A 12,637-nucleotide genomic window follows, 5' to 3' on the forward strand; every position below is an offset into this window, starting at 1 on the left:
TGGGGACAGGGGGCATCCCTGGCGTGTGCCCCTATTGATCGGAAAGGGCAAGGAGGTGCAGCCATTAAGCCGGACTGTCGCCGTGGGTGCATGGTAACAGTTGAGGATTTTTGTCTTGCACTTTTCACTGAAACCAAAGTGTGCGAGGAGGCCTTCTCTGCGTCGATCACAAGCAGCATGTATTCCCCGTGCACACAGGAGGCCTTTTCAATAATATGCAGAAGGAGCATGGTGTTATCACTCTGGGGGATGAAGCCTGCTTGATCCGGATCAACTATACAGGGTATATATGTATTGAACTTATGTGCTATGATACTCATAAATAGTTTCAGGTCTATGTTTAGGAGGGAGATAGGTCTGTATGAGCTGGATCGCGATTTGTCTTTGCCTGGTTTAGGGAGGACTATTATGGAAGTCATCAACATCGAGGTTGGAATCGCCCCCATCCGCAATGGAGTTAAATAATCGCAACAGTATAGGCGCTAAGATAGAACAGAAGGATTTGTAAAAAGCTGCGGAGTAACCATCTGGGCCAGGTGACTTTTACTAGTTTAAGCTTCAAGATGGCTGATATGACTTCCTCTATGCGGATCTCCTCGAGGGATGCCGCCTGGTCCAAAGTAAGGGGTGTCGTTTGCGGCGAGTGAAGGTACGGGGCTCCATCTGCGGGATCTAGAGGCTGGTCTGAATGTAAGTGGGAATAGAAATCTTTAAAGGAGTTTTCTATGGCCATGTCATCTGTTACGAGGTCACCTGCAATCAAGGGAATTTTCCTGCTGTTTGGCTCGTAGCATATCAGCCAGTCGCTAGCCACATCTGTCCCCACCTGCGTACAAGATGTGACGCAGGCATAGAACGTTGTATTCCCCTCTGTCTAGGTCTATGGCTGCTGGTTGGGAACGAGTGTCAGATAACTGGCGCCATACTCTTGGAGCGCCTGTGCGCTGGTGGAAACGTTCCAGCTCTCTGATTTGTTTTGTAAGGTCTTCCTTTTTCTCCTTGCAAATTTTATTATACACCGCTAAGATGCCAATTAACTCGTCCCAAACTAATACCTTGAGCGCCTCCCGCAACAGGGCCGGTAAGACCCCATAGGTGTTAAATAGTCTTGAATTGCTTACTAGATTTGTGTCAACCTCCTGACTATGTAACAGGGTGTCGCATAGGCGGCAATGCCTGGTGGGGGGTGCGATGGGGGCAAGAATAGTGAGATCATCAAAGCCCCTTGATCTGAGAGCGCCGCTGGGTATATTTCGGAGGCCTTTGTGAGCGTCCGTGTTTCCCTCGTGACTTGGAAGTAGTGTAGTCTAGTCTAGCATAGGTCTGTGTGTGTTTGAGTAGAAGGAATATTCCTTGGAGTATGGGTGCTTAGTCCTCCCACTCCAGATCCCTCAACCATTCATGTTCCTCCCAAAACAGGGCCCGGCTTGTCCGTGTCCCTGGGTTGATCTATCCAAGGTGTTGTCACACACAATACTAGCTTGTCTTCAGTCTCATCACCCTCTTCAGTGCTTTGCACAGGAACACCTCCTGTCCCTCGTTCGGGTCTTACAATGTGCCAATCACCAGGGGCCTGCCCGCTACCTGAAGCAGTGTATGAGAAGTCTACATCTAATTTCGTCCACTTTCTGTTATACCCATCCCGGAAAGAGTTTGCTACCAGTACGGCCACCTTGGAGAGGGACGATAGAAGAATTGTTGGGGAAAGGCACGGGACCCATTTTGAAAGCAGTCTTCAGCGAGCAGATGGGTTTCTGTGAGGCAAATGTCCGCCCCTGAGTTCTCTAGGTATGCAAGTACTGCCCTGCGTTTGATTGGATTATTAAGACCTCTCACGTGAAGTGTGAGGATTCCAAGTGTTGTGTCTGGCAAGGAGACTATGAGAAGCCAAGGGACCCCTGCATCATCATTGCTCATGGAGCATTGTGTCCGCCATCTATTCTGTAGCAACCACCGCTGCCCCTCCATATGTTACTTTTTGTACCCAATGTGGGGAGTGCCAACTTCGAACATAACATAGGAAACACAAGGTAATAAAAATGACCTAAAACTTGAAACATCGGTTTACGTTCAGTCCCGCAGCCAGATAAGGCTGCATGGTCGCTTCAACAGGGTCATGCTTGTGGCCATTGGTCCTGTCATCCCCCACCCGCCGCCGTCTCTGTGTAGTGTTGAAGAGTGCGACAGAATTTCAAGATTCATCCTGTTTCGCTAAAGCCGATGGCACTGCCTACAAAGCTACTTGTCGATCTTTGGCATTTTCCTCCAGGTCGTCCTCTGGAGGGCTCCCTGTCTCTGCCAGCCTGATTGCTCTTTCTGTAGGAGGGGGAGGAGGGGGGCTTGTTCTGTTTTTAGGCCAGAATCTCCCGCTGAGCCCGCAGTAGGGTGAATGAGCATGTCCTTGAGGGTGTGATCCTTCTTGGGGCGGTTCCATGCCATCTTTGGATGAGTTCTGGCATGTGTACTTTCTTCTCCCCACTGTCTGTTATGTGCGAGGCAGGGAGGGCCTCCTGAAGCTCGTGCTACTGTGGGCTATCTTCCTGCAGCCTCTGTGCTAGCCCATCAGTTGTGGGGTCACAGTATTTCTCTATGCCTGCCCGAGTAGGTGGTTGGATCCAGCTACCCTTTTCCAAGTCGCAGCCCAGCCACCTTCACTGGACGGTGTCTCTTTAGTGATTCAGCCTGTTGGGCCCAGATGCAGTCGGCGCCTATTTGATAATGTACTGTCCTCTCATGTACTCGGTCAGACCTCCTCTGGGCTATGGGGTGTGCCTGCCCCCTATGTGCCCCCCTCCCTCCCCCTCGTTTTGTGTTTGGGCCCTCATGAGCCCCTTTGTGGCTGGGGCTAGGATTGCGCCAGTCTGCCATGAAAGTTGCTGGGAAGGGGGGTAGAGGGGGTGAGGGTTCAACTCCACTGGACCCCACATGCTTTTAGCTGCCTCTCAGGCATTTCACCAGTGCTCCCGGGAGGCCTCAAGTCATCCCGAGGCCTCCCGTCTTGTCTATTAGGCCTGGTTCTAGCCGCCCCGCCTTAAGCCCCCTCGAGGCCTCCTGCCTTCGGCCACTTGTTCTGTCCCCCAATTGTGGTGATCAGCCAGGCGAAGTTGGGATAGGGGGCCCCACTCCTCTCAGCAATGGGGCTCTCTGCTGCCGCCCAAGCATACTAATGTGCTTGCGGGAGGTTGCCGCTCCTCCCGGGTCTACCGCCTCGCTTCTCCGTTGCGCCTCACCTGAGGGGCCGGGATGCATCTCCACGAGAGCTGCAGAGGCGCTCAATCCAGGGCCAATCAGACTCCCTCCACTCTGTCCTCCACTTCGATCTTGGTTGGACACCTGCAGGACCCACCTCAGTCCGGCGCAGCGTGCCCTGGCTCACCAGCTCTGTCCGGGCTCTGCGGTCCTCTGCAGTGCCTCAGAGCGGTTGCCTCACGGGAAGCACGACAGGAGTTAGTGAGCCTTAGTGCTCTTCGCTCAGACCCTCAGCGCCCCAAGGCTAAGGAGCATCTCCTACAGGGCTTCCAACCCCGCTGGGCCGCTAGGTAGGTCCCGGAGCACTTTCTAGGCCAGTGCAGGCAGGAGAGCTAGAGAGGCACGTCTTACCTCGGTGCCATCTTAGCCACGCCCCCAGAAGCAGTGGTTATTTGCACATGTCTCAATTTGTGGGTAGCCATAACAACATGTGAATTAGAGGTCATTTTTCAAAATGCCTTCTTTTTTGCACACTGTCTTACATCTGGAAGGTAGAAATGCATAGAAAGATAACTATTAATAACACTTGTTCTACTATTCTGTGTCCCCTTAGATCTGCCGATAAAAAGGTGCCTTACTTGTGTGGGTAGGCCTCGTGCCCGTGGCAGGAAATGGGTCAAAACACACCATGGACCTATCACAGTTTCCCAATGAATACTGACCTTTTTTTTTGCAATGTGCGTAGCTGTGTATTTTGAGCCCTAGCTTAGTTGGCACCTAGAGAAACCTAGCAAACCTGTACATTTTTAAAATCTAGACACCCAGGGGAATCCAGGCGTGGGTGACTTGTGTGGCTCTTATACGGTTAGGTTACCCAGAATCCCTTGCAAACTTAAACATTTTTTAAAACATAAACAAAAAAAACATATCTGAGTGGGAAAGTTCTTGAATCACCGGGCCGACACAAATTTCCTACCACCAAGCATTCCCCCAGGTCTTCCGATAAAATGGAACCTCACTTGTGTGGGTGGGCTAAGTGCCTGCTACAGAGAAAGGCCCAAAACGTATTTTAGACTCATCACAAAAAAACAGGGAGTCACTTGCGCCTTTCATCCCAGGCTCGGTGGCTATGTAGGGAAACCTCCACACCCAGATATTTTTGAAAACTATATACGTGCCAGAGTCCAGGGAGGTGTGGCTTGCGTGAATCCCCCAACATTTTCTAACCCAGAATCCCCTGCAAACCTGAAAGTTTGCTAAAAAAATCTCACATTTTCCTCACATTTCTGGGTGGGAAAGTTGTGGAATCAATGGACTGACATGAATTTCCTACCACCCAGCAAGTCTCCAGATACAAACGTACCTCCCTTGTGTAGGAGAGCCAAGTGCCTGCTACGGAAAAAGGTTTAAAACATATTTTTGATACATCAAAAGTATCTCACAAAAATACCTAGCTTTGCAACAGGGGGGAGTCCAATGATGTGTTTTTTAAGTGGATCATCCCCCAATGTTTTCCTACCCAGAATCCCCAGCAAACCACAAATTTAGCTAAAAAAAAAAAATTTCCTTACATTTCTGTCTGTGATCACCACGCTGGCATAAATTTCCTACCATCCAGCGTTCCCCTTGGTCTCCTGATAAAAATGATACCTCCCCCTCCCTAGTGTCTAGTGGGTGACTCTCTGTTTGGGGTTAGCCCTCCTGCAGGGATCCCCAATCCACTGGAAAGAAGGGATTCTCCCCTTTCCAATGATACCTCTCCCGTCTCCCTATGTGCTCAGGGGGCTGAGATAGCCCCAGGAGTACTTAGGTAGTGAAAGCAAAATGGCCACTCGGCTCATTTAACTTTCAGTGCAATGACATCAGCACGCTATGCGCGCTAATCGTCACTACACTGAAAAAAATATACCGCAGGCAAGCTCATCCCCAGCTCCTGGGGCTGAAAAAAAAGGAAATCCCTCGGCTGTTTGCAGCAGAGGGATTTCTAAATAGTGCACCTTAGACAAAATGGTTACGTACTTGTCACCGGAGCGTCACAGCCTTGGACATAACCGTTGCGTCCAAGGCACGGAACCAGTTGAAGTCAAATTACTTTGGTTCCAAATGACAGAAATAAAGGAATTAAATAAAGATCATACAAAAGAATTAACAATAGAGTGATTGTTTTCACCAAAGTGGCAGCCATGTTAATGATACCGCAGGAGTGATTGTTTAGCTCGGTCTCCAAGATGGAGTACACATTTACAAGCAGTGATTGAGGAGTTATTAAAAGCACTACGGAAGTGAAAGCGTTTTCCTCTTTACGGAATAATACTCATAATAAGAGAGATGGCAAAGGGAACATAGGAATGAAAAAATACACTCATTTACCAAGTCAACAAATGAATCCAAAATTGCACAAATAGTTTTATTTTCACGGATTCCCGAATCCCCACCTTCCTACATCCCTGCATCCCTGCTTTCATTAAATTTGGCACAGCAGGAGTGGGAATGGTGGTTAAAAGTCTACGAACAAAGACGTACATCATTCACAGTTCAAATTTTTAAAAAAGTTTGCGCATAAAATACATGGTCACAATGAAATATATTTGCACCACACTTTAACAGGGTTCGGATAGACATAGCAGCCAGCACAGAGGTAGACTTGTACATATTTTATGGTGCAGTTTTCACACATGATCTCACTCTTGATGTGAGAGCGCTATCATCACAATACTCGGGTTACTGTATGGACAGAAGACGAGCGCTTGTATCTTTATGTTGCAAAGTCATCCTGTGCCCTGGGCACCCCCATTTTGTTTTCCGATTGGTACTGGTGGTACAGACTGTCCCTGGGCTCTGTCTAACCAGGCCCTGGGCCAATGTTATGGTAAAAACACAGAAAACACACACATACATTAGGGTATACTATATATATATTAGGGTACACTTATAATTGTCATGACCTACCCTATAGGTCCCTAGTACCTAACAGGTCAGGGGGATTTAGGTCCCTAGGATATAATAGGACATGGCAGTTTAGAGGCCAGCAGTCCCTTTTTCACTTGCATGTGTGCACTGTGCTTCCCAAAATTGACTTTTGTGCGAAGAACACTGGAGTGAGGATCTACACTATTTTTGAAAATTCACGACCCTTAAAGTCTCCCCTAGGTATCCCAGTGGTGGGGCGTTATGTAGCTATAAGCAGGGTCCTTCTACAATACGTTTTATATGCTCTGGTGTTGGAGAAATTGCACATTTCATTTTCCCCATTGCAGATACACAGCCACAAAGGTTAACATGGCAATCGTTTATTAATGCATAACTAACTATTGGTAGCATCAAAGACTTAGGAGAATGGTACTGATAAATCCAACAATATGCTATTGTTGAACGTATCCTAAAACAGACAGAATACAAGTTATACGCCTTTCTTGTCTGCAAGTCAAAATTCAGCCTTCCTGAGGTCTCCCCTGATTGGCCAGAGTTAAGAGGATTAGCCAGTCTGCTTTGATGAAGTGATAAGTGTCTCACCCATGGTGATAGTTCTGCTAAGCAGGAATGCCAGAGAGGGGGGGGAGAGGAGGGTCAAACTATGGAGTTTCAAAGGGGGATAGAACAGGCAGAGAATAAGAGGTCCATCTACCCCCGACCCAGCCAGGTGGCAGGCCTAAGGCATGAATTTGCAGATGGTAGGGGGAGGAGAGCTAAGGAAATGAGCCATACTGGAGGTTGGTTTAACTAGTTCTTGCTCCTCTGCTGCAAATTCAGCCATACTGAATCTGGAGAAATGGTGGTTTCTGTGAGAAAGTTATGCCACACTTTGGAGAAAGTGGTCATATTCTGGGGTCTTGCCCTGCAGGCTCATTGGACAGGAGCGCTCTCCTGCTTAACCCCAGAGACCACTGAATAAAGTATGATAGGTGCAGAGCATCTTAGATCTGCTGCTTGAAACTAAGTCAAGTCAAGTCAAGTCAGGGACATTTGTATAGCGCACAAATCACATCCTGGGAGTCTCATGGCGCTTGCAGCAGTCTCTGACATATGGGAACGCAGCTAATTTGCAAAGAGCCAGGTCTTTAGTCCTTTGCGAAAGGGGATGTGAACAGGGGAGTTACGGAGATGGAACGGTATTTTGTTCCATGCGGCCGGGGCCAGAGACGAAAACGCTCGACCGTCATTTCTGGAGGTACGTGTTCTCAAAGGTATTAATAGTAGTTCGTTTCTGGATCCGAGATTCCTTTGTGGCTGATACCATCTGAGTTTTTTGGGCCAGCATTTAGGACCCCTTTCATACAATTGTCTGTGAACCTACGCTTTATTACCGACAGCCAATGTAGGCTTTTTAGACAGGCAGCAGAGGAGGTTTTTCACGGGAGGTTAAGAACCAGCCGGGCTGCGGTGTTCTGGAGAACCTGAAGCCTCCTCAGATGGAACTAAGAGAAGGAGAAGGCTTTCTGAACTGGAAACTTGATTTGCAGCATCAGACCCTGCATTCTGACTGAATGCACCTGCTGCATTATCTGGAACTACATCCCTTTGGATGTACCTTGCTTCAAAAGCAACAAAAGTGGACTCCCTGCAAGCTACAGGTTACCAGAGCTAATCCGGACCATCACCACCAGAAATCCCCAGACTTGTGTCCATCCAGTAGATTTGTAGGAACTGAAATCTCAAACTTTCCAGGACCATCTTGGAGATTCAAGACCCTTGGATTATGTTTTGGACACTTTGGAACCCCCAGAAGAATTCAGGAAGAAGTTCCAGAAGTTTGGAGCGACTTTGGAAAAAAGCTTCAGAGGGGTACGAACTCAACTGCGAAAACCATGCCGGCGACTTTGAACCACAAGCTGACCTGCTGTGCCTGACCTGCTGTGCTTGTTCGTCCCGCTGAAAAGCTGCGAAAGTCAGATTTTAAGAGTTTGACTAGGAGCTCCCTGGAAAGCAAGCCAGGGAACCTTCACCAATTCTGGAGTGATGAGGAGCATCAAAGAACTCCAGCGGAAAACGTTCCAGAAACATTTCTAAGTCTTATGGTAAAATCTCGACTGAGGCCTACCACAAGGGGTATCCGAACAGGGCGCCAACGCGGTTGCCCTGAAAGTTTGACTTTGTCCCAGTCAAGCGCAACCAGATGTACCAACGTGGCACTGTAGATTCCTAAGTGCTGTTTAGTGCTAAATCTTTAAAAATTCATCTCTCTGGTTCCCTACATTGTATTTGTGTCTATTTGGTGTAATTTAAAAAAGATAAAAATATTTCCTATTTTTAAAAATGGGGGTGAGATATTTATTGTGTCTATTGTCTTAATTGTTTACTGAATTGGTGTTTTTTAAAAGCTTTACATACCTGTCTCTTAAATTAATCCAGCCAGCTCACAGACAAGCTACCAAGGGATAAGCAGGGAAATAATTTACTGAGACCTATTCTGAGCCCTAGACTAGGTTAGTGGCCTTATTGGCAGTGTTAGATGCAGATTTACCACTACTAATAACACACTTTCGAAACTTTTAAAAACGGTCTCTAGATATTACCATTCGTTAGAATGATCCAATCTCTGATTAGTTAAGATCAAGCGCACCACAGACATGAGTTAAATATTTGCTTTTCTTATAGGTCCAGTAACAAGGGTATTGCTTCTCTTGTAGGATGTTAGGAACAGTTGAACCAAAACCTGATGTTACGTCTCTCATTGGTTTGATGTTTAACAACTTTGCTTTAAGGAGAAGGAATAGATGTCCATGTCCCTTACTGGATATGAGAATTACACAGTATGTACTCTGGAACAGGATTGCCTTCATTTATTAGTTTGGATAAAAAGACACCAGGGACCGGAGCAGGGTCTACTTCTCCTACTGGTGAGGCTGATAAGACCCCACAGATGCCAGAGCATGACCTACCACACTTATTGGTTGAGACAAGACACCATGGGTTCCCTAAGAAGGGTAAACTTCTGTCTGTTAGTTAGGCTAGGACTCCAATGATCTCTGGAGAAAGGTCCAATTCTCTTAACACTGAAGACTTCTCTTTTAAAGATTGGCCTAATACACCATAATCCTGTAATGCAGGGTCCAATTATCTTATTGGTCATGATAATGCACCATCCTTTGGTGTAGGAGTATTATACTGCAGCAGCATCTATTTTCTTACTGAAAAGGATGACAGAATCAGTAAATTAATCTTATTGGACAGCTTTGTAGATAGGAACCATGGGTGCAGCAACAATGTCAATGTTGATCACTGATCTGTGTGAAAAGTGTCATGGTTTAATGGGCGGATTGGGAATCAATGTGGGTATCAGAGACAATGTAATTTTGTTCAAATCCAATCACAGATGCAGTCAATCAAACAAATATATCACTGGTTAAGATGGGAGGCTCCATATATTTTGAGAAGAAACTGGTTTGATTGATGGCCTCATTGAGAAACAAATAAACCTAAGGAGGAATGCTTTAATTTAAACTGAATCATTTTTTTTTTTAAAGAGGTTGTGCGATCAAAGGAAATCTTCAGGGAAATGCACAAGTCATGAGACAGTTTCTGTGCCTTTGTCCGGGCCCACGTGCATGTCTGATGAGGTCACAGGAGGAACTGTAGGTTAGAGGGACAAGTCTCTCCCTCTTATCATTAATTAGTCATGTTACAAAGATCTTTAAAAATACCATCATACCAATATACATAAGGACACAGAGAACACACAATGTACAAGGATTTGATACATACTACAGAATGTGCAAAAATGAGTTATTGTATGGCACCTTGCTGCCCAAAAGGAAGGTTTTTGGATGATCGAAAGGAACAAAATGTACAATATGTACAGGTGAGTGGCAGAGGCAGAAGAGAATTTGGACGCATCACCAAGACAAAGCTAGATGAAAAGGCAAGGGCTGGGCACAAAAGGAAATTGTAAAGAGCAGGGTAACACAGGCTGGTATGCATTGTCCTTAAGTCTGCTTCATGCCACAACATTGCCACAGATATGAAACACAAAGTTACGGCATTGCAGCACTGAACAAACCAGGAATAAGCTGTACGAGGACTCAGTTTGTGAATGCATGGGAGTTTGGAGAATGTGGAAAGGCACCCCTACTAAGAAGTACTTAAGGGAGCACAATGCCATGTCTACTGTGCAAGCAAAAGGTCACACTTGGTGTTATGACAAAGGTGCATAAAGGTCTGTGGACCTATGATGGCAAAACTTTGTTTACATTTGCTGGCAGCATTTCCACTCCAAGTAGAGGCTCTCAGACCCCTTCTACACATAGTCAATGCCTCCCAAAGCCAAGAAAATTCACAGACGCCCTTAAGACTGGTTAGATCCTTCTCCCCCTAAAGAAACCATCCATGGATACAGCTGGCTGCACCAACTTCTGCACGGTTACCCGCATTCCATTCATAGGAAGAATAATTAGGAAAGGAGTTGCCATCTAGCTAGAATAGTCTTCTAAATGACTACCAACCAGTCTTCAGACCACGCTAAAGTACTGAGATAGTCACACTTCATGTAGTCCAAGATGCCTTCCACCACAAAGACAGGAGTGACCCTGCCTGACCTTTCAGCAGCCTTCCACACAGTTGACCATCAACCACTGATCAATACCCTGAATACATGCACAGGATTGTAGGCACTATCTTGAAATGGTTCACATCTTACCTCACAACTAGTGTCGGCGTGTGCAAATAAGACCCACAAGATCAGGGACAGTCCCTACCTCCTGTGGATCACTTCACGACTCATCTTTTTACCAGCGTATTAAACCTCTACAAAAAATTTTAAATATTTATTACAGCTTGTAGCACCAAGAACCATCAATATGCAGGGGATGCCCAACACAACCATTTAAAACTATCCTCACCTAATGATATGCAGAGGCCTGGAACTCTCATTCATGAAATCCCTTACAAGGAAGCGCAAAATGGCTTGGATCCACTTCTCCCTCTTGAAAAAATTAAACCATTTCTCAAAGAGGACTCCTGAACAATCTTACAAACCTCATTCCTCACTCATCCTGATGCAGCTAACACACCCGCTTTGGGGTCTTCCCAATACCACCTTAGCACCTCTGAACGTTATCTTAAACACCGTGGCACAGTTCAACAAGGGCTGAGGAAAAAAAAATTCAAACATCACCCCAATGTTAAAAGACCTACACTGGCGTCTCCTTCCAGCCTGGATCATCTTCAAGACCAGCTGCATCACTTATAAAGCACTCAACAAGACCGGACAAACAAACTAGACCACTGCAAGAAGGTAAAATCAGACCCTAAGTCTTCTCCGTTCATGCTCCAAGGATTTAAAAAGCTTCCCCAGTGACATTAGATCTGCACCAATTCTCCAACAATTCAGAAAGAAGCTATAGACAAACTTCTTTAAGGAACACTACCCATAACCAGATGGTTATGCTGCTCTACATGCTGAGACTTCCACAGCAAAGAAGACTTTGCATGAATTAAGTTATAAAGCCAACAGACATCTTGTATTAGTGTCAGTTCAGAGTCACAGCTTATCAGTTGGTAGTAGCAAGATGTAGAACAGCTGAAGAGGACAGTAACGCCCATGCAACTCGCCCATTCCCCACATGTTCTGGATTCGTTCCAGTAATTACATAACGTTTCAGGACTGTCTCATTATTTTTCTTTCATTTCAAGGAGGTCTCCCATTTGTAGTCCAAGGTTTGTAAGAGTACATTTACACTGGAAAATAAACAAGAAATAACTAAGAAATAGGCTGTATAATAAGGTGCACGGAGATCATGAAGACAACCAGAAGGGTCTTACTAGCACCTGCCTAGGTGGAAGTGGAGAGTGTGAACAGGGGGGAAAAGTGGAAAGCACTGAGAGGGGCTGCTATCTGCAGCCAGGCCTGACAGAATAAGAATTCATAGAAAGAGGGAGGATGATTCAATTGCTATGGATACGCTGAACTGGCTCACTTCATGGAATGTCAAACCCGAGGTGCCATCCCTAATGGCAGCCACAGTGCAGACAAGAGAGACAAGAGGCTAGTCAGACTGCAGGGGGTGAGACCTGAAGAATGGGAGATGGAGATGAGACAGTGATCAAGAGAGACACAGGTGTGGATGGTTTTTTAAAACAGAAAAAAGGTAGCTCATTAACAGGAGTATTATATTCACAAAAGTATGAAAGGCAGCAAGGTATGGAAAATTCAAGGCGAGAGCCGCTCATATATCCAGCCTCCCTCCCCCTGGTGCGCCAGAGGTCCCGGGGACGCCTCCCCACGTCGGAAGACTATGCGGTCATGTAAGCGGTTTGTTTGCCCTTGCCAGAACTCCATCACATTTGGTTTTAGCAGATAACCGCCCCTGCGAAACAAAAGATGAACAGTTAACAGACGTCACTGCCGCACCTGCCCACATTATGCTGCTAGACTCCTGACGTCTCACACCTAGCATCATTTCTTATTTCTTTAAAGTGAAAATTATTTTGGCTTTCCTCGTTTCTACAAATT

General features: G+C 46.2%; 1 protein-coding gene across 2 annotated transcripts in view; it reads right to left on the reverse strand.

The window, feature by feature from the left end:
* Positions 1-12,637, reverse strand: part of PNPO (pyridoxamine 5'-phosphate oxidase) — a 199,752-nt gene that overhangs the window by 17,611 nt on the left and 169,504 nt on the right. The window contains exon 7 of one of the 2 annotated variants that reach the window (XM_078645576.1): positions 5,578-12,491. The exons of the other annotated variant lie outside the window; for it this stretch is intronic. Within the exon in view, the coding sequence (XP_078501702.1) occupies positions 12,335-12,491 (157 nt within the window). The 3' untranslated portion in view covers positions 5,578-12,334. Of the gene's footprint in view, positions 1-5,577; positions 12,492-12,637 lie in introns of those variants that run through there. 2 annotated transcript variants of the gene reach the window in all.

This window comes from Lissotriton helveticus, chromosome 5_1 (genome assembly GCF_964261635.1).
Source record: "Lissotriton helveticus chromosome 5_1, aLisHel1.1, whole genome shotgun sequence".
NCBI classification, from domain to species: Eukaryota; Metazoa; Chordata; class Amphibia; order Caudata; family Salamandridae; genus Lissotriton; species Lissotriton helveticus.